This window comes from Triturus cristatus, chromosome 12 (assembly GCF_964204655.1).
Source record: "Triturus cristatus chromosome 12, aTriCri1.1, whole genome shotgun sequence".
Classification (NCBI taxonomy): domain Eukaryota; kingdom Metazoa; phylum Chordata; class Amphibia; order Caudata; family Salamandridae; genus Triturus; species Triturus cristatus.
Window position 1 is genome coordinate 71,279,771 of NC_140595.1, and position 23,327 is coordinate 71,303,097.

General features: G+C 43.5%; 1 protein-coding gene across 1 annotated transcript in view; it reads right to left on the reverse strand.

Annotated features, from left to right (window-relative positions):
- Positions 1-323: 323 nt before the first annotated feature.
- Positions 324-23,327, reverse strand: part of LOC146772545 (ceramide synthase 2-like) — a 244,517-nt gene continuing 221,513 nt past the window's right edge. The window contains exons 9-11 of the mRNA XM_085638549.1: positions 21,000-21,106; positions 8,929-9,085; positions 324-4,605 (exon numbers count right to left, since the gene is read on the reverse strand). Of these exons, the coding sequence (XP_085494675.1) occupies positions 4,405-4,605; positions 8,929-9,085; positions 21,000-21,106 (465 nt within the window). The 3' untranslated portion in view covers positions 324-4,404. The remainder of the gene's footprint in view (positions 4,606-8,928; positions 9,086-20,999; positions 21,107-23,327) is intronic.

A 23,327-nucleotide genomic window follows, 5' to 3' on the forward strand; every position in this document is an offset into this window, starting at 1 on the left:
ATTCCCACTCTCAGCGGCCATCATTACAATAACAGCGGTGTTCTGGTCTGCGGTCTCTTTGAGTACTCCAGGACGCGTCTGCCTAACTGCGACCCCCTTCAGGATGTCCTGTTGTACTAGACTGCAAGGATGCACACCTTATTAGATACACTAATAATACTATTGGAGGCGGCGACGTGCACCGCCTCTACAACTAAGCAGCGATGAGCTGTAGGGACTCCTGCCGGAGCATTATGCGGTTCGTACTCCAACGATATAGCAATAGGTTTCACAATTAAGTGGTATAAAAATGCAAATCAAATAAAATCAAACAAGAAACCATATGACATAGGTGAGTGAATTTATTGTGTAAATACATCACAGAGAAAAGACAGGAACACAAGTCTGTAGATGGCCCAGTATCAGGACACATTTCTGTACACTTCATCCTCTGCGGTCAGTGGTGACAGATTTCACTCTTGGTTTCGCCTGGCGCTCCCAGTGGAACGCTTCCTCTTGAGACAAACGTGGGAAAGCATGCACTAAAACACCAAGTGCCTTTGCATTACAGAGGTAGTTATACAAGTGAAGATAAGTGTGTCACACTATAGACCTGTAATCACAACCTCTCTAAATATTAACATGTTTTAATGCCATGGATTAGGATTAGCAAAAAAATATAGCTACAAAAATATAATAGCGGTTTCTATCTTATAAGTGGCACGTTTTCTCCTTCCATCAAAGGATTACACAAATATTCAAGCTCACAGTCTTTTCGCAAGACCTTCGTATGCAAAGCATAGTCATTCGGTCTGGAAAGGTTTAGGCCAGTCCTTGCTAAGCTCCTGTAAACCCACCAATGAGCGCATCCACTCTACTTGAGCCGACCATTGATAATGGCTCCCCGCACAAACCTCCAAGAGTGTCTTCATTACTCTGATGGAAGTTTTAGGTGCAAGGAAGGTGGGTGCCCACCCTACTTAGAGATCCATGACTGCATTTATTCTGTTCAGTGCCCTTCTTGGCAGAAACTTACGCCATTCACCCACCGTCTATGATGGGCAACCACCCATGACCAAGGCTACTTGCTTACATCAGAGGCCTCTGGTGTCAGAGGTCCAGAATATAATTTTATATCCTTTACCCTAGAGACCCATGTCATATCCTGGCACCGATATCGAAAATGGCAGCTCATCCTATGGCCTTCTGTAGGAGGAATCCGTGTGAGCAGGACTGCAGACATTCTGGCAAGAGAACCCTGTGAAAATCAGCTAGCAAGAGGTGCAAGCTGTTGAAAACTGAACACTCTTCCAGGCACCCCCTTTGAAAGTCTGATCCTGAAGGATGCAGCATGTCCTAAACTAGTCCCCCCTCCTGACTATGACGCCCGAGACTGCAGGGTACTATGAATGCCACATTTATTAATCTTTACCCGGTCTACTTCGTGTGCCCTAGGATAGTCGGGTATGTGTGTATTCAACACATCTTAAGCTGCCTTTAACCAGTCTGCTTCCTATAGTGACGAATGATCGATCAAGTGCATTTCTACCGTGCACACTGTCAAGGGGTCTATTGGTGTGGGTCTTATTGAGGTGATAATAGGTGCCTTTTCAGAGTTTTTTTTTTTTTGCAGATCGACAGAGTGGAAGTATCACTTATGAGTTGTGGTAGTAGATCCACGGCAGGTAATGCTGTAACTCCTTCTGATTTAAGGTTACCTTGGGGTATACTCAAAAACCTCTTATCCAGACTTTTTAAAAAAAAACCTGAACAGGGCACCCAAAGAAATCAGGGCAAGATTGTTGATGCATCAGACTATCATTTCACCCCCCTTGGGACCAAAAAATATTCCTAACTCGGAGCCAATTAAGAGACCCAAAGCTGCACCTTCTTTGCTCAACACCATACTGCAAACTTCCAAAATGGCGTCCTATCCACTCAGCTTAGATCTTGCTTTGAAGACATGCGCAGCCATGGGTGTAGGATATTTACAACTGCCTCCAATAGGAGTCCATAAGAGATGGGTGGTCTGCAACAAAGCGTAACAATCTGTGGGTGCAGAAATAACAAACATTAAATGTAGGGTATATAAGTTAAAATATATGGCGGCGGTATAAACCCAAAAGGTATGAGCTGTTTTTATCTAGATATGTAGCTGCGGGATCCCAAACTGCTATTGGGCATTCCTGATGCTCATCAATTTCCCCGTTTCAACCTCCTCTGGTCCCTCCTACATACTTCAATACAGTCAATGTCAAGAACAACCAGTCGGCAAGAAGAACAGTCCAAATTCAGACAAGCGCAGACACGAACAGCAAATAATCACCCTATGCGCATTAGGTCACTACATCTTATCAAACTTCAACTCGTTCATATCACACTTGGCCAATATGCAATTCATAGTTTACATAATAAGAACTTCTACAACTCAGTAGACCTACAGGGGCCACCTTTTTTCTCATTGGGTTTACCCTCTTACCAATCTGTCTGGAAACTTATGAATTCAGGAAGACTAAAGAGGTCTACAGTTCCTTCAGCCAACGTTGGACAAGTGCCATCACCGGCGCAAGGCTGCCTATTTCTTAAGCCGATGGTGAAGTTAAGTATGACTACACTCCTCTTTCAATTCCCAACACTAAATGCCCATAGCAACAAATCTATTGAATAGGCTTGGACTGTGGCATTGCCTTTAATTTAGAATAGTAGGGTTAAAATCTTTCCTGTTGGTTTGAAATATGTCTAGAATATGCATGCAGTTTCTGAACAAAGTACAGGTCAGTGGTAGGGTCTTAGCTCAAGTTCATCCTCCTATTATAATTTAGTTGTTACCGCCCCTGAATCAATGCTTGCATTCCTTAAAATGCAGCATTCACCCTTGGCCTGACTACTGGTCTTGGGATATGCATGTTACATCTCAGTGTACGGTGCATGGAAGTCGTTCTTCGCCTGCTTGCAAGCATTCTCTTAACAAGTGTCCTGAATGCTGCTTCTGACATAGTGGCACACAATGTTTGTGATTGCAATGTTCAGCAGATAAAGCAACATGATGTTTACTTACATCTACGGCAGCTCCAGAGTCTTACATTTCCCTTCTCGTCCCACGTTCTACGACCTCCCTTAACCTACTCCCTCACCAAACATGCTTCGTCTCTCTCCTAACCAGCTTCAATGTGCCTGTCCAAACAAAGCAATGTTGCACCAGCTGGCATCTAGTTCCTCTGGTTTCTCCTGAGTCTAGTCCCACCAAGTCTCATATCATGAGTCAAATACCACAAGCCGAGAGACTTCTTTAGTAGAAAATACTTGTGTTTGATACATTAATTATAAAGCAAAACCAAAGGGGATGATGGACGTAGTGTTGAACATTGCAAGCACTCACCCCCAGTCAACTGATCTGGGTTTAATCCGTCATCATTCTTTAGCTCACTCCACCACCCCAGTTCAGACATGGCCATATGCAAATCAGTCTGACCCTGTGCCTCATGGGAAGAGTCCAGCCCGAACTGCCAAGCCATTTATTATACCTTGGAGGCATTTCAATGTTTCTCGTATAACCACTGTGACACCAACTACCAGGTGCATATTTGCACCTTAGCATTACAGCTGAATGTGCCCGCTGGCCTATTTGTGCTGTGAGATTTTATGTCAATGCACATACTTAACCCTTCTGAGAGGTTTTATATTTGACTGGCAGTTCAACCAGACATTATGTGGCATGAAAGTGGAGCAAGAGTTTTTCCTTAACTTGTGCCCTACATTTAGTACTGTTTATCATGTACATCTCTAACTGAATACATCATTTTGATTTAAGATCCGTGAATTTGACATTGTAGGCTTAAGTTAGTCTCCGATAACGAAGAGTAATAACAGCGTAATCAATCGTTCACTAACGTGATTAGACTTAATAAAGTGATTAGCTGGTCCCAACTAACCATTAAAACAGAGAGGCCCGATGAAAGTAAATCTCGTAAGGACCTGTGATGTACGGCTTGAGCTGATATTGCTAGCACTCTGGTTCCATCGAGTTATTCTTGCAAACGGGTTCCTCAACATACTGTATACAATGTAATACATTAAAGGAGCATGACCAGCATCAATCCTTCATTGAATAATATAACCAAGAGGTATTAAAGTATATTTTTGGGTTCAATGTTCTAGGCATCTTAGAATTTAATTAAGAAAAAAAACCAAAAAAAACGGATGACTCCGAATTAAAAAATGATGTGGAAAGTAATAAAAATGGTGCCCGCCAGTTCATTCAACTGCAGACATATTAAAATATATACTTTGAAAACGTGTAAAATTGTTAAAAAGAAAGGGGATCACATCTTGTAGGTACAAGAGTTCATGGGTACCAGCGCGCTGCTCTTTGTCCTCCACCTTGCTAGTCCAATAATAAGCATGCCTTGTAGGATGTCTCCCAAGCTAGCTGGAAATGGAATGGCCATTTGTGAGGGATGCAACACCGTTGACCAGGCTGGAATTTTTTTGTAGGTCATTTTGCTTGCTGTTGACTATTGCCTTGCGCTGGTGGATGGCGCCGTTTTGTTTTGAACCCACAGGAGTTTCATCTTCTTTGCCGCTTCCGTCACTCTCCTCTACATCACTTCTCAAGTCCTGCTCCACCTATAGGGAGAAGGTTGGAGGACAGAAAGTAAAAATAAAGAAAACCGCATTTGACGTCCTACATCATCAAAAAAACGTCTGAGCAATAGTATTTAGTTATTTGGTTCATGTTTGAGCTTTTAAATAATCAAACAAGTCCTTATAGGACGTCAAAGCATTGTGCGATGGGTGCTAAATATTGTCAGTTTATAAACACTATGTTACACCTTCAAAGTTACCACCATATAATTGTATCCAAACTGAAAATAATCTCAAAATATGGGCCAACCTATATAATCAGCGACTCCATTTCACGGATGATGCCATACTCCAGACCAGATTCTCTTCTGGAAACAGCTACAATATAGAATGTTAGTCTAATGGAGGTGATTCAGGAATAAAACAGAAAGAATTCAGTTGCTTTTTTAGTGAAATCCAAGGACTAGAACATTATGTCTCTGTAGAAGATGGGGGTCCTGTGAGAACCTTAAAATTGGGGATACATCAGAGATTACCCCACCATAAGTGGTCCCTCAGGTTATGGAAATGGTGAAGAGTCAGACCTGGCCGACATCTCTACCACAGATAAGACAAATTATTTATTAAACAATCAAACTAATAAAATTAACAAAAATTTTAAAACTATTAGACGGTCTAAGGATAAAGTGTAGAGAAATATGGAAAAATACCACTCTCTTGGTAAAATTTCTAAATACACTGAACACCTTCTTGAATACACATCTCATCTACTCCGGGTCTGGTGGCTCAGTGGACTAATGCATCCACTGCAGGGGCCTGTGCTCGACCTCATGGTCACAGGTTCAAATCCCGGCGGGTCCACTCAGCTTTTCGTCCATTTGAGGTCGATAAAATGAGTACCATTGAGTTGGGTAACAATATACATCTGTTATTCAGCGCCAAAATGCCCCGTTGCTGGGGTAAACGTGCGCTTTACAAATACACATGTTATGTTATGTTACTCATGTCACACAACTCAAACTTTTCACAGGGAGATGTTAATCTTGTGTGGGAACTCACAGCCATATAATCTGTCAGTAAATCTTGGCTGAGCCTCTCAATGGTGAAAAGTGGGAGGATGACAGTAACGTATGCGTTGAAATAGGATGCCTTCTGAAGGCGCACTTGCGAGACGCATTAACCAGCAGGTTTTCTATGGTTTGTTTTTGTTTAGTAGGACTCTTCACACCATGTAAATGTGCTTTCTTGCAGTGCCCTCTCTGCTTTAAAGGTCTTAAGTGATGCTGTAAACACACAGCCTTTAAAAGCCCTTAGATCTCCCCTGCACCTGGCTGGGCTGCTAGCCACAGTGATACACACCCTTGAACCATGCTGACAGCCTCTCTGTTCGCTTCTTTTCCACATAAAATCTCTGTGGCACAGCTTCACCTCCAGTGACACCAAAGCATTTACCAACAAAGACAACACAGTTGAGTGGCACAATGTGGGAGCCTTCTAGTGAAAGTCTGCTTGAAGAGTGTGTGTGTCCGCTATATGTGCTCACAGCAGCACCACAATATTTTGAGGTTGTTACAATCTGCCAACACCTCTTTCCCTTTGAGGTATAATCCTTTTGTCATCAGTGAACAATTTCCCCACCTTTTCACAATAATTTTGAATCCGTATGATGACGTCCTATCTAGTTAGCGCAATAACATAACTAAGCAATACTGGACTATCACAAATAATCTATCACAAAGATACTACAGATTTTCCAAAAATGCCAGCATGAATCACACTTTCACATACTCGACACGAGTCAGGGAAGCATACGTGTTGCGATGAAGGGTGACGTGGGAACCCGTCTCAAAGACCATCAGCCTGGTCTGGGTTTGCTGTGTCATCCAACTTTGTAATATCAACACGTGCCCTTCAGCCATACCATGTGGGTGCATGAGTCACCTATGCAGACTGTACAGAGCTAGGGCTGTGTGGTACCCTATTGTTCAACGGATAATTGTGTGAATATTAAAATGCTTTGTGTGTGTATAGCTTGTATTTCATTGTATGTCATCATCTGTCCTCGAGACACCCTCTTGTTATTGGTATTGTGTGAATATTAAAATGCTTTGTGTGTGTATAGCTTGTATTTCATTGTATGTCATCATCTGTCCTCGAGACCCCCTCTTGTTATTGGTGTTGTATTCTGGTCTTCTCCTTCCCTGCTACTCAGCCTGTGTGTGTAATGTAATCAGAATGTTTGTGAATGCATGGTTTGAATGAGTGGTCATTTTGAGTGAGTGGGGCTGAGCAGCAGGACGCTGCTCCCGGTGGGGCCTTCCTTACCATCTTACTTATAACTAATAAACCTACTTAACTACACCTTTGGCTACTGGATTAGTTACTTACGAGAGCACCTACTTCGATGTAAAAATTGGTCATCCTTGAAGGAACATTTTATTTTCCACATTCTGCTAGCAATGCCAGTAGAAGTGGTGAAAAGCCCTGGATGATGGCACACACGGGTGGATGTGCTTCTATTAAGTTTCTAATTACATATATAAATATATATATACACACATACATATATAAATATATATACACACACATACATATATATATATATATATATATATATATATATATATATATATATTACCTATCTTCAAGTCTCCTGTGATTTCTGGCATTATCGGGACCTTGCAGCATGTATTTATTTCCACCAAATTATTTAAAATTCCAATCATCCTATTTGAGTAATAACCACTTGTAGTAAGGGCCACTAGAATTATGAGATTTTACAGCTGCAGTATTTTCCGCATAATTATGGAATTGCTGCATTTGTCACATAATCTGGTGCATAATATGTAGATTCTCTAGTTTAAAGAATCAAAAGTTACTAAAAATGCAGCAACGTGTATTGCCGTACAGGGGAAGGCCATTCGCAAAAGCTGACAGGTCACCTTTCTGTTACTTATTTCTGTATTTTGGTGTCATAGTGGAGCTAATGAGGTGCAATGTCTGCCCAGATAGTGTTAACAAGTGTAAAAACGCCAAAATATTGACATAACAATAACACAAAATGTGCCACATTAAGCTGCATTTGTCTTTTCTTGCCGCATAACTTAGTCAACCCTGCCATATAAGATAGTCCGCTCCTGCCACTGCTTTAGTTAGACCATTGTATCACCCTGCAGTAGTGATAGTATCTTGTAAAATTGACTGCACACATCTGTAGTTGTATGACCGAACCCCGCAGACATTTACCACATTTATGCCTTTACCACGCAGTCAGTACCCTACGTGTGCCTTTACCTTGCGTTACTTTAGCACGCAAGTCATTACAATGAGTTGCTTCAGGGGCACAGGACTTAAGAATAGTATAAATTACTATTCCAACTCCAGCCTACGCAACAGTAGGGAAGGTGTTGGACTTAAAAACCCAACACCAGTCTAACAAAGCGCCCCCTACAACAAGTCGTTGTAAAGGCTTGCGTGCTAAAGTAACACATGGTAACTTTGCATGCAGGATACTAAAATCGTTGTAAATGTAAAGACTGAGGGGTAAAGGATGTTTCCCCACATCTGTACTCCCACTCGTTCCAACACCACGCCCCAAGCGTTATTTTAGTGCCTCTTCACTTTATATTATTTTACCCCTTTTCAACATTTCACCTATCCAGAATTAAGGTCTTTTCACCCATTCATCTCCCAATCATCTGCTTTTCTGATACATTATTAAGTTTCACCACTGCTGCTGGTACTGAAAGCTAGGTTTGCGGATGAGGTGGTGACCCCTAATTCTGGAGCAATCGTACAGTTTTAGCAAGAGTGAAGTTGTAGACCCAATGTACAGTCTGGGGGTCATGAGAAGACCGACATGAACCGTGTGGTTGGGTCTTCATTGCCTTACTGCTCACTGCTCCTCACCGACTCCCTCACATCGTCAGCGTGGTGCCATCCAGTTGTATGGATTTAAGGCATCTATTCTCAACCTTGGAAACCAGAGTGGATATGTGCTCCCAGAGTTCATTCACTTTGCTCTGGTGGTTGCAGGAGGCGGACACAGACACTCATTTCCGGAGACCGAGATTTATTTTTTATCATCAGACTTTAAGCCAGAGTGAGAGGAAGAAATACAGAAAAGGGAAACAGGAGGAGGAAACATGGAAAACAGTGACAAAGCCAAGAGGTAATGATAAAGAAGAAAGGGCAAGAGAGTGAAAAAGAGACAGAAGTGTGGGGCAGTGAAAGAAAGATTCACGAAAGTGAGTAATGTCTAGGAAGCTTTGTTATTAGCTACCCCGGCATTCGGCAGAGGGCCCTAAGAAACATTTCAGGCATCTTTCTTTTAAGTAGTTTAGCACAGTGTAGCAGCATCCTCACCGTGCCAACTGCAGTGAGCCGGTAGGCCACGCGCAGAATGAGGTAGGCCCAGAACACGTGCAGCAGCTGTAGGATCATCAGCAGAACGTTGAAGAAGTAGTATCCGAAGAAGGGCTGGAACAGCTCCATGGACTGGTAGTAGGTGCTGTAGATCACCCTGCAGAGGAGAGGACAAGCAGGAAGTGTTTAGCAAACAAAGCAAAGCATGGTGGGACTTGTAGGCCCATTCTCATAATGGAAAGTGCAAAACTACAGGTCTCGGCAAACACAGGACTGGTTGAAAATCATCCAAGTGACAGTTGTCAGCTCTTGGTGTGGGGACCTTAACCTGCAGACGTCAGACTCCTTTAACAGTCAAGAGGCACTGCAGCCCAACCCCGCACCACAGGGAGGCGCTCATGCATATGATTGACTTAATGTGTCTATAGGGCTAACTATGGCTTGACTGCTGTTTTTGTATTTGTAGGCCCAATTATGGCTCTACCATCATTGATCTATTTGAGGTTCAACATCATCTATCTATGCCTCTAGTATTGTCCATCTATGGTTCTGCCACTGTCTGTCCATGCATGGCTCAATCTGTGGCCCGACTAATGTATATCTGTTTGTGGCATCACCTATGGCTCTATCGCTATCTATTTTATAGCTCGGACACTGGTGATCTATATATGGGTCTACCATTATATATCCTTCTGACATAGTCTATTTCTAGCTCTATCACTGTCCAGCTTTGGTATCTATCGAGCTCATAAATGTCACCCCCCCCCGTAATAATTAGAAAGGCAGCAAGGTGATGCCTACTATAATTGCATCCTCAATCCTATCATACCTATAAAGTGTTCCATCGCAGGTAAAATTAAGCACAATTTTGCAAAAATATTAAATGATACCAGGAAGTAGGCAGAAAGGTAGAATTAGTTTCTTAAGGAGTAAACGGTTCCACTCAATGTAAAACACGTGAACTAATTTCTTAATAAGGCCCCATACCGAAAACATTGCTCTTTTGGTACCCACATAAGGTAAAAAAAAATCACATTTAGCAAATGTAATTTAAATCAACGTGGATTAGTTTCAAATGAAGGGCTTCTCTACCCCCAGTCAACTCTGTCTCCTCATCCGAACTGATATTCAGTTTCCATCTCCCCTTGTCTGATATTGAAGAAACCTTGCTATTCCCTTTTAACCAGCAAAGTGACAAGCCACCTGGACTCCATCAGCTTCCCCGGATTATTATGCAACAGAGCACTGCATGATGGGGCTGTAGGCACAAACGTTGTATGAAAAAAGTGCATGGCGTGCAAAAAGTGGCTTTGGCCACAAAGCCACAGTGCGACATGTGAAGAGTTGTTCCAACCCAATTCAACATTTTTGTTTTTGCTTTTGAGACCCTGTTTTAATTTGCTTCTTTTATTTTTGCAAAATGTACACTACTGACATGTTACATATTTTAACACAGAAACGTATACCCTTCTCCTCTTCTTTCGAGTGTGGTTTAACAAATGCTATAAATATAACACACCACACAAAACATGTTTTCACAAAACAACTCAGATACGGTCTGTGATTGAAAGATCTGCGCTATCGAAGATGGCCAACCAGAAAACCGACTTTGCTACAGAGCATTTTTGGCTGAGATTCCTCCACACATGTATCAGTAAAGTAGTACATTTTAACATTTTAGTTTTTTAAATTATTTATACTGTGTTGTCTTTTTACAGTAGGAAATGTATTGTAATATGCCTTTTGTATGAATTTTGATAGTATTTCACACCTTTTTTTTATAGTTATGCATCTATTAAGAATTTGTTTATAAATTCGAATAAAGATTTACTTGATTACTGAGCCATCCTTTTACACCGAGCAAATCCTTTTTGCACAATATTAATAAAAAAGAACCATTTGAGGTCGAAGTTCGTTTGTTTACACATTCACGATTTGTTCTGCATTACCTATTACTGGCCACCAGAGGGTACTCCTACACCATGATCAGCTTTAATAGACTTAACACAGGCTATAGCAGTAAAATGCATTTTCATTCTTCACCCTCTTTAAGTGTGAAGCCCCTCACCTCCTCCTCAGAGAGTGTGGGACACAAGGTGGGTACCGGGGAATTATAACCCCACTCCCTCCCTCTCCAGGATAGCAAGGCTCACGGGTGCACCGCTGCATTAACACTCACTCACACACACTCCATTTGGACACTGACATGAAAACTGACGAACACCCCATCTCAACGATGGTTTGATTTGTAAATGTATTTATATAGAACTTACTACCCCTGATGAGGTGTCAAAGTGCTTTTCGGCGAGTAGCATGCTATTCCGGAACCCAAAAAGGATTAGTGGTGGATTAGTATAGGGAAATATGAGTATAGTATTGGTATAGGGAGGTAAGAGTTAATTTGAGCGGAGAACATGTGAGATGTGTGTCATGAGACACAATGTGGACAGCTTGGTGCTACAAAAGCTCACATTCCACCTCGTTGTAAATAAACTGGCTGGATTCTAGTTCCGGAAACTATTTTTGAGCTGGAAACTAGGTTCTGGACCAGCCCTAGTGATTTTATTTGCCTTTTGTCCGGTGCAGTGTCTCGGCACTAGGACACCGGTAGCATTGTCTGTGCAAACTGAGTCTGCTTCACTACAGAGGGCTGCCAAGGGGTATTATTTTGCTTTCCCATGTGGCTGGCTGTATGTTGCTGGGTGGGTGGAGGTCAAACACTACACCAGTGGACCATCAAACCAGGCCAACACACCCAGAAGCCCGCCAAGAGACACAGAGTGACCCCTGCCGTGTAACTTACCCAGGCGCTTAGCCAATTATTGACATTTTAAAGGGTTTTGTACTTTCTCAAGCAGTGGGTCTATGCAAGATGTAGAACTATGTATGCACTTTGGGAAGTGCATGTTTTTATTTGTACTAATAATCGTTTATATAGCACATAATACAAACTGAATTTCTTGCAAAATAAATGAAGTTATTGATATCAATTGAAAACAATTTGATCCATTTTATAACAATCAAAGATTAAGTACAAACCTGCAAGTACCTTGCAGATTTCAATGAGCCTTTTGAAGAGGGTGCATAACTAACCAAGCTATTTTCCCAGAATTGTAAATTGAAGGGAACTTCTGAACAAAACCGTGAACCCACTGAGCTAACATAAAACAGACATCTGTGACCTGCACGTACGTCCTATGTTCTCTGTAGCTGGCACATTGGCCATCTTTGTCGGAGTGCGCACAGATCTCTCCTGCAAATGCATTAACCACCAGAGCTCTCTTATCAGTATTATACTCAGAAACTTGCTGGGTACACCAGTCTCAGTAGTGGACTCTTAGCTCACGATGTTAGAGTAAAGTGCAGTTTGTGACCAGTTAAGCCAGATTCGCGTTACTATCACATTTCCCATGGTGCATATTTTGAGTAGCTGAGTTTGTGCAACATAATGACATGATGTCAATCACTCTTCTCCTTATGGCGCGGACCCGCATAACTCACTCTTTTCCAATGCCGACTCCACTTTATCGGTTCAGGAGAATTTCTTCTCTTATTCCCAGAACTGAAACAAGCTCAGGAATTTACTTGTTAGGGAAAGAAAAAAGAATAAAAGGCTTTCACCCCCTACCCGGAGATAGGGAGGGGGCAGTGGAAACAAAACTCCATTCATTCTCCCTGGGAAGGCCACCAGATATAGGACATGTTAACTATAGCTTAGTGCACAATGTCCCAGACGCCCTCGTCTGCCAGTTAAACATTGACCTCGGCCGCAGCATTTCAGTGGAAAGTTACAGTGGAAACAATCAGGATAACGGTGATTCACCTTTAATCACACCTTTCTCAAGTTGGAGCTTACGTGACTTTAGGCTGCCATGCATGGCCTGCTCTGCCGCTCTCTGGCCTCCCCGTGAGCCACTGGGGAAACGCTGACGCTGTGTGTTTGGGTTAGGATTTGCAAATTAAATGACGTCCTTCACAGCTGACCTGGTCATCGTCTACAGGTTTGCCAATTAGTTTGCCAGTTAGTACAGGTCGGTGGGACACAATTTGTCTAGTCCTGGCTTTTTCTGTTGCAAATCATTGTTATCTGGTGTTTTAGTTACATTGGCTCGATGCAAGTTAACCGTGACCAGAACTCCCTGAACATGTCAGGGGCTGTATTACAGAAAGTTACCCATGGGTGAAATGGCATTTGCATCATTTTGTTGTGCCCCTGGAAAACTTTGGTATTACAGAAGGACCGTAGAAGCTTGTGCAACCCGTTCTTTAAATATGGATTATATGAATGCACTATTTGTGCCAGGGCGACCCCAATGGCATACACTCTTGTTTCAGCAGAGGTGTGTCACCATGCAAATGAGGGAAGGTGCTTTGCCCATCCACGATAATAAAAGTGGGTGCAAGGGTAAACAGACCGACATGAGAACTCTAATTATTTTTAGCAGCCGGGACCCAGGGAGCTGCAGTAGGTTTAAAATGGGAACCACCAACAGATCCAAAGTGGGACCAGAGGCAGTTCCTCTCCCGGGCCTCCGATCGGCTGCCTAACACTACAATTTAGTGTACCTCAATTTTGGTTGTTTGGCGCCGTCCAAACACTCCTATTTTTCCAAACACACCTTAGCGAGTGTGTTGGGGCCATTCTATACACATGACATAATTTTGCAATCCACATTTCACACTTTTCACCTGGTCCTGATGAAAGCCCCTCATACCTTTAATTGTGGGCTGAAACATGTTGACCCAAGTCGACAACTAAGAGACTAATCACTCCACGAGTTGTTTTTCGTCATTTTGAACATACCCTGGGCCACCACGAATAAAATTCCCATGGTCAGGATTCCCAGAGGTCCTTTTAACTCACACTTCACTTCATCACACCACTGCACCACACCTGCTCCGCTGTAATCAGGCGTCGTAGCACAACCGGGCGGCATTCGGCCACCTGGTTGGGACCCCGATGATGAAGCATGACACCAACTAGGTTGGTGTGTGGGGGGTCTTTTAAAAGAATCTAAGGATTCCTTGGCACTGTAAATCAACTACAGTGAGTCCAATCCCTACACAGGTCTGGGGATGTCCACATTGTTTACTTAACTCTAATTGTGTGCCACATATGAAGTGGTGGAGGCAGACTGCCACCAGGAGTGTCCCGTGGGAGAGGGTATTTATTGAACTATGGGAACCAAAAAGCATCCAGTGCGCGTGGGTTCAGTCACACACTGCCCTGTCCTGCAGCAGGCATCCTTGCCCTGCGTCGTGCATTTCTTGCCTCAGGGTCGGATTGGGCCAGAGAATAGGCCATGGGCAACAAAATAAATGTTGCCCCCATTACCAAGTCAGATAGGGGCAGATTTCAACTGTATAAGTGTTTAGCAAGGATATGAAACTGCTTGCAATTGTGCTTGCTGCAGACAGTTTTTATGGTAATTTCAAGGAAGTAAAAAGTAAAAACAGGCACATAAATCCATGAAAGAGGCCCAAAAAAGCCAGAAGAGGGGCTACACCCTGATCTGTCAGACCCTTATAGCAATGCCTGGTTGACCTACAGGCCAGTCTGACCCTGCCGGCCTCTCTGTATTCAACTACAGACCAGCCGATTGGTCGGTCTTTCAATGCTGGTCTCTCCCTAGAGCTTGGCCCCAGTATTTTGTATATGATGGGGTCCACTTTGATGGTGCAGACAGGGACAACGTCGGATTACAATGTTGCACAGATCCAGATTACATAATGGTAACACCAGATGGGAAATTTGGATGTCCTACCAGCATGGCAACTATATTGACAACCTTAAAAGTGGTGCATCAACTTCCCAATTTCTCCATCCTTCCCTAAAATAACATGAATAATTTGTGCACCGTTTTGCGAGTTCTTTCTTATATTTTCGTCAGATAGAAGAGAAAGTATAGCGCCCCTTCAACCTATTCTCACTTTATATCCACCGTCTGTTTGCTACTCAGACTTAGAGGTCTTTACTTAAAATTGGAAAAGCAAGCCTGCTTCTGGCTAAAATGCCAGACTGACTCAGGGACTCAAGTTGGGCCACTTGAATGATCTGTGCTGGGGTCTAGGGTAGGTGGCCTCCTACTGGTGTGGTGCACCTATAAGGTGCGACTACAGCATGCACTCAAGCGCTTTCCAAAAACAGTACCTCACACTCAGCAGAAGGTGTTTCGGAGTGTTAAGGGTTAATGAAAAGTCAGCACTCATAACTCTGCAATATTTGAGTGTACACAAACAGGCTCCCACCAGGGCAGGATATTGCATCATCTCCCTCTCCAGCACAAAGGAAAATAGCCATCCTTGCGCAAGAGAAACCACAATGTAAAGGGCATAGCCAAGCAAACCACAGAGTAATCACCGAAAGGTAAAATACCTCCTATTCCACTCACAAATTCATCTCCCAAATCATAACAGCCCACTTCTGTGAGCCGGCGGTCTTGTTAGCGGCACTGATGCTAATGAACTAAAGTAGTCTGCGATATTCCTTCATGGAGCCCTCAGTCCAGCCAGGGGCCTTGACTGACCTTGACTTATTATGGGCACTTCAATTGGCCTTTGCTTGAAGATCTATTGACCCATAGCCTGTGTAGTACCACAGTCCCAGGGACTCCTGCACGCACGGGGTGGGGGGGGGGGGGGGGGGGGGGGGTTGCGCCAAGCAGTGAATTTCATATTAAGGTTTGAGAGCGATTTGGTAATTGTTTGAGGATTTTAGTAGGACTCAGTTTGGTGGCTTAATTTCCAGGGATTTTAATTTGACCAAATGGTCACAGGTTTGAATCTCAGCTGGTCCACTAAGCCTTTAGGAAGCAATACCCATCAGTTATCTGAGAGTAACTCCAAGAAACTCCCTCAGTAATGAATAAGCACTCTGTGAATTTGGCTGTTTTATCGGTGGCTATTCAGTATAATCAAACACTTGATTATGAGTGGGTGCAAGCCAAATAGCATCGCCGTTTACATTATGCATGAGCGTAAACAAATGTGGCCAAAATTGGTGACTTTTGCACCTCAGAAAACCCAAGTAGTGTATGAATGTATATATCACTCAGAAGCACAGACATTAATATGATTTATTTTATTTATTTATTTATTTATTTATTTTACTGATTTGTAGAGCGCATGGCTGCCCGTGAGCGTCCCAGCGCTAATGACGAGAACCTGCTGAGGGCGAACCTCATGGAAATAGCCAAGTTTTGAGTGCTCTGCGAAATTAAAGAAGATTGGGTTGAGCTCTGAGGTTTGGGGGGAAGAGTGTTCCATAATTTGGACGCATTATACGAGAACATTCGACCACCCGAGCGAGCTTTCCTAATTCTAGGTACAGAGGCTAGATTGCAGTTGGAAGATCGAAGCGTTCTACTAGTGGTGTGAGGTGAGATGAAGTTTTTTAGTATAGGGGGGGCCTTACCGTGTAAAATTTTGTGAGTGGTACAGAGAGACTTAAATTGTATTCTTTCCTTGATGGGAAGTCAGTGTAAGGCACTCAAGGAGGGTTTGGCTGAGCAACGCCGATGGGTACCTGTGAGAATGCGGGCTGCGGCGTTTTGTATTGTCTGAAGTTTAGACAGTACTTTTTTGGGGGCGCCCAGATACAGGGCATTCCCATAGTCCAGGCGAGACCGCACAAGGCCGTGAACAAGGAGTTTGCGGGACTGTGCCGGAAGTAGGGGTAGAATTTTCCTAGCTGACTTTAGGAGGCCGTAGCATGTACCAGCCGTTTTCCTTGCCTGGGCTGAGAAGTTGAGGCCTTCGTCTAGCCATATCCCCAGGCTCTTAATTTCTTGTTTGGGAACAGGGGGAGGACCCATGGTTGGAGGCCATAAGGATGTGGATTGATAAAGGGATTTATTGCCTAAAATCATTATCTCTGTTTTGTCGTTATTTAGTTTGAGATGGGAAGTATTCATCCACTTTGTTATTTCAAAAAGGCAGGTTTGGAGGTTGGGGAGGGAATGGTCTTGCTGGCTTAAGGATACCACCAGCTGAGTGTCGTCGGCGTAGGTCAAGAGCTTAATTCCAAAGGGAGTGACGACTTTCTCAAGGGGGGACATATAGACATTAAAAAGGGTCGGGCTCAAAGATGAGCCCTGAGGGACCCCGCAGCTGATGGCCGTGGGTCTGGATGTAAAGGTGCCATCGGCCACCTGGAAGGATCTGTTCTTGAGGAAGGACTCTAGCCAGGCTAAGGCCGTACCTGTGATACCAAGGTTACTGAGCCTTTGGATCAGCATTGAGTGGTTGACGGTGTCGAAGGCAGCACTGAGGTCCAGGAGGATCACTGCCACTGATCCTCCTGAATCCATGATTTTCCTTGCTTCTTCGACTACCGCCAATATTGCGGTTTCTGTGCCTGGCCTGATTCCCGTTTGAGAGGGTTCCAGTAGTCCATAAGTTTCGAGATGGTGGGAGAGGCTGAGGTTGACGTGCTTCTCAGCTATTTTACTGATGCCTGGGAGCAGGGAGATCGGTCTATAGTTATCTAGTTCCAGCGGGTCAAGATGAGGTTTTTTGAGCAGTGCTTTAACCATTGCTCTTTTCCAGCTAGGAGGGACGATGCCAAGGGTGAGTGAGCTGTTAATTAGTTTAGTCAGATAGGGTAGAATGGTGGGTCCGACTAGTTTCAGGGTGTTAAGTGGAGCAGGGTCAATGGGGCTACCACTTTTGATGGAATTGAGTATAAGAAGAGTGGTGTCAGTTGTTAGAGGAGTGATGTCTGACAGTAAAACAGTAGTTGCTATTTGTGAGTGAGGGGGTTGATCAGCGTCAGGGAGGGCTGAGTAGGCATCCAGAGAAGTTGGGGGAAGGGATTTAATAATGTTGGTGATTTTTAAATTAAAGAATTCTGCAAGTTCATTGCAGCGAGTGGTTGAAGGCTCTACCAAAGGGGGGGCTCCGGTACTTTGAGGAGTTTCTTGGCTATTTGAAACGTATCTCGTGATGAGTTGGTAGCTGATCTTATTTTCTCCTCAAAGTAATTGACTTGGGCGGCTTTAAGTGCTCTTTTGTAGGTAAGGAGGGTTATTTTGTATTCAGTTTTTGGAGATTTCTTTCGGGAGAGTTTTGTCCAGAGTATCGCTTATCCAAGCTGAGAATTCTGCATCAGCGCAAATAGGGTTGGTATCAAGTTCCGGGGGGGAGCTCTCAAGATGATGTTTCCAGGTTTCTACATCTAATTTGGACCAGGAACGAGAAAGTTTGCTAGGAGGGGCAGTAGAATGCGGGGTACGGATTAACTGCCAGTTAATTGGGACTAAGAAATGGTCAGTCCAGGGTACCGGAATGGGGTCGAGGACAGTGAGATCGATGATGTTGGTAAATACCGGATCTAACAGATGTCCCCTTGTATGGGTGGAAAGATGGCCTAGTAACTTTAGTTGTAGAGTTTCGAGATCTGCTATCAGGTTGGCGGTTGGTTTGGCTTCCTTATTATCGAAATGGATGTTCAGATCACCCAAAATCAGGCATGTGGGGTTAGTCGCTGCCAGTGTGTATGTATGCTCCATAAGGGATTCGCAAAATTGACCTAGGGGTCCTGGGGGGCGGTAGATGAGAAAGCCTGATATAGATCGACAAGGGGAGACCTGAATAGAGAACATGACGTTTTCACAGTCTAGGAGTGGGCTGCCTTGAAGACGACAGGAGAAACGGTCTTTGTAAATTATGGCAATACCCCCACCTTTTCCCTTGGGACGGTCCATGTGGTGGATAAGGAAGCTAGGAGGTAAAGAGTTTATAATGTCAGGATCAGAGTCCGGTCCTAACCACGTTTCTGTTAAGAAGAGAACTTCAAGGCCGTAGTTTTCCAGTAGTTGGTAGATTTCTATGGAGTGCTTGGGAAGGGATCTGCAGTTGATTAAGGCCATGCGTATTGGGGTGGGGGAGGGGTTTTTAGGTGCAGTGAGTGTGAATCTGTACGGGCAGTGGGAGCATCGGTTGAGGGGGTGATCCCCAAATACACTGTGTAGGCATGAGTCGTGTATCTTTTTATTAAGATGGAGTAATGTGTCCCTTGCGTAACTGCGCGTTTGGTCGGTGGTTATAGATGTAGGGTCTGGCTCTGCGCTCTGCCTAGCGCGGACGAGCGCAGACGAGCTTGCCTTAAGCGCGCCTTCGGCGCGCCATCGCCGCGCCCGCTGCGCTCGTCCGCTGCGCTTCCTGTACAAACACATGATTTATGGATGGTGTCGTGTGCGTTGAAGGGTGGGCGTGGCCACCTGGGTGGGCGTGTCCCGTGGCTCCTCGAGGCAGGTAATGGCGGCGGGAGAACAATTTCAGCCCCTAACAGCGTTCCAATCGGCTGTTCAAGAGTGCAAGGTAAGTGCTGGGGGGTCGGTGGAGGGTGTTTAAAAAACAGAGTAATACACAAGTTTTAAAATGAAGCTTCTTTTAGCAGCGCGACTCCCGGCTTTTCGCCTCAGGAGGTTCGAGTTACAGTGAGGCGCTAGGGTTTAGCGTGCACTGTTATACCTGGCGAGGGTGGGCGTGGCCACCTGGGTGGGCGTGTCCCGTGGCTCCTCGAGGCAGGTAATGGCGGCGGGAGAACAATTTCAGCCCCTAACAGCGTTCCGATCGGCTGTTCAAGAGTGCAGGGTAAGTGCTGGGGGGTCGGTGGAGGGTGTTTAAAAAACAGAGTAATACACAAGTTTTAAAATTAAGCTTCTTTTAGCAGCGCGACTCCCGGCTTTTCGCCTCAGGAGGTTCGAGTTGCAGTGAGGCGCTAGGGTTCAGCGTGCACTGTTATACCTGGCGAGGGTGGGCGTGGCCACCTGGGTGGGCGTGTCCCGTGGCTCCTCGAGGCAGGTAATGGCGGCGGGAGAACAATTTCAGCCCCTAACAGCGTTCCGATCGGCTGTTCAAGAGTGCAGGGTAAGTGCTGGGGGGTCGGTGGAGGGTGTTTAAAAAACTGAGTAATACACAAGTTTTAAAATTAAGTTTCTTTTAGCAGCGCGACTCCTGGCTTTTCGCCTCAGGAGGTTCGAGTTACATGATTCTGAATACTGTTGGGTCCTTGCGTTTGCCTTTCCATTGAAAGTGTGAAACAGGTCTCAGAAGAGACCCACATAATGGTGAGAGGTGTGCATCACCAATACAAATCTCAGAAATAATTTAAAAAAACTACATTATGAGTTTTTCAGACCACCTGGAAAATGTTTTGGGGAGTTCGCATGGAGGCGATGTGAATTAGTAGTTAAGCTTCTGACCAAAAGCCAGGAACCTGATTCAAATCCCGGCCTCAGCGCTTGATTGAAAATCATGTGATTTTGGACAAATCATCATGTGTCTCATTAAGACATGCCTGAAGTTTTGAAGTATAGATATCTGAGCTGAAATGACTGAAACCGGCCAATATCTTGCCCCTCAAGATGTGTGCATCACATGTTGTTACTCCTATAATGGGAAATCACATGTGGGAGTGTTATTACCAAGTGTACTTTACCACATGCAGATCTCTGTTCTTGGTCCTATCATATAAACCTTTTGAACTTTCATTCAGCCCCTGCTCCAAGTAGATGGTAAATTGGAGCAGGGAGGGGGCATTGTGGGTCATGATAAATGGGCTGGGTGTTAGGAGGGTTTAAGAGGCCAGGATTTGTTTTTTGGTGGGTGGGGTATAATAACATGCGCACCCAGAGATCGCTTGGAGTCTAGGTTGTGCATGTAAGCCCCTGCTCCACCACTAATGGTGGTTTTACTGTGTGCAGATCCTCTCCTGGTAAAACCATGCACTGGACTGGAATCAATAATCCTGGTCTTGTAACAACAGGCCATTTGTGCCCAGGCATGGTCACCTGCCACTGGTGAATGAGTTGCTCTGTGTCCTCCTTTGGGTACCACTCAAACACCCAACAATGTTCTTAGCTCGAAGTGCTAAAAAATGAAAATATGTGAAATGCAATTGTAAATATCTGAAATGCAATTGTGTAAATCCTCTCTTGATGTACCATACCACGTATCATCTCCTATCACTGTACCAGTGGATAATGTGCAGCGCTCCTTTGCGCCCTGGGGCCTTATAAACTCTACGCGTAAGCACAAAGGAGATATTACCCTGGATCCCGACTCACCTGAAAGGGAGCAGCACCAGGCGAGTGATGATGAAGACCGCGGCAAAGATGACAAAGAGGACATCGCAGACTTTCTTATATTTGGTGTAGTTGAACATCTTTGCTGGCTAGAAGTGAAACAAGCAACATTAGGCCACATGTTGAGTAGAGGTACCTCCGGATGGCACTATGGTCAAACGAGAACAATGAAATAGCCTTGTTTTTCCAACAAAACGTTATCCTTTACTTCAACTTTATGTTTTGGGTGGCCAGAACCTGTGAATTTTGTCTCCGCAAAGTTCTCAAAACACTAGAAAAAGTACTCAAGATTTTTGTCTTTGGTGTTGTTTATTATCTTCTATAATACACAGTCTGCCGTTAGTATGCACGTATAAATGGGGAAAAAATTAAAATAGCAACAAATTCTATTGCATAGTGTCTTTTTCAGACCAATGAATGCACAGGAAATACTGCATTTTGAAAGTTATCACAGGGATTTCCAAAATACTTTAATTTTTATTATTGGACTAGTATCAGTAATATAATAACCTATGATATTGACAAATTATGAATAATTTAAAAAACACAATAAATGGACACATTAATGATCATATTAAATCGACTATTAAAAATAATAAAGACTTGAACAATAATAAAGATACCAATAATAACAATAATAAACAAAATGTACTAACAAAAAAATACATAATACCTATATACAGTAAATATAATTCTAAAAATTGTACTAATGGTAAATTACTGCAGTATTAGGAGGATGCTCAATTGTTAAGTCTTGGATGTCAATCTAGGCAGCGCACTGCTCGATTCCAGGCTCCTCTGGCCATTTTCAATATTTTTGGCAGGCCATTCAATATAATTTGGTCTATGCACAACATTTTTTGAAATAAATATATATGCATGTACACAAATAGAGTATTGTGATCAATGAATCAGGTAGACATAATGCACAAAAAACCTTTTTATAGAGATCTTTTCCAAAATGCTGTATCAACATCGACAAGCAGCAGTAGTGGAAATTCTGGTTGGGCGGAATGGTATACTTAAAAATGATGGATGCAAATGCTTGAGCAAATACATTCTAACCAGTGAGTATTTCCGATATTATTCCATTTCGTTGTATTTTAGTTTATCGAGGGATCAACATATATGCGAATTTCTCTTAAGTAATGCAGCCCAAAGTGCTTGGAAATAGTCAAACTCTAAAGGCACATTTATTGACAATATGACACCAGAAGATGTTGGTTGCTTTGCCAATTGCTACAGTGTCATTACGTCTAAGAGCTACACGTTGGGGCCATATGGAATTTCCTGGGAAGGAAAACATGCTGAGACATACATTTTATTTTTTTAAATAAACATCCTGCTTTTGATGAATCATATGATTGTTGGCTCAGCAAAGGCGGCCCGGAGCATCATGAAGTAGAGTGCAAATAAATTGAATATAGGATGTTGTCTACTCTGAGCTTTATGAAATATACAGACTGGGGGAATGTTTTTGCTCTCATTGTCTATATGCCGTCTCTCCGAACCCCTTAGTGAGAAATGTTGCTGTTATTCCCAGTTGCCCATCTAGAATTCTGTTATCATTTTATCATCATCATCATTTGTAATATTAGTCTTATTATCATAACAAGTATTAGTGAATGGCTTGCACTTAGGTGTATAAATTACAAAATACATAGCCTACTCATATGTAAGTCTGAAGATTTTGCGAATTGAGAGAAGGCGTATACCTATCTTTCACTTGTTTTTGTGAATCGAGTCTAAAATGATGGTGCTTTATCACATGCACTAGGAACCTTCCTAACATATCATTTACACCACGGTTATTTTATAAACATTTCTGCCCCGTAGTCAACTACACATCAGGACTAAGAGCCTCGGCGGAGGGCGGTCTACCTTCTCCACCCGCACCCCCTTGATCGCACTGAAAGTTTGCAGAGTGGGTGCCATGTTCAAAGCGCTTGCTAAACAAATCCTTTTGTACATAGAAAACCAACTCCCAAAGTTGGAGTTTTTTTCTCTTAACGAACGCAAATGGCCTCAATGCACAGGGAGGTTTTTCTCTGTGTCTAGGGTTCACCTAACATTTTCTGTGTTTCTGCTCTGCCTTGCGTGGAGGTCACGAGTAGGGAAAATGAGGGCTCGCATTCTGGACCTCAATAGAGTGGGATAAACATCACTGCGACCCGGCAGTACTTTGGCAAATGGAATACTGGTGCAAAAGTTATCATCGACGGGGCCTAATAATGGTAACTGTGCCAATACCCTGACCCTAAAAAGATCATGAGAACTGTGTGCTTGCTATTTTATGGCATTCATCCCACC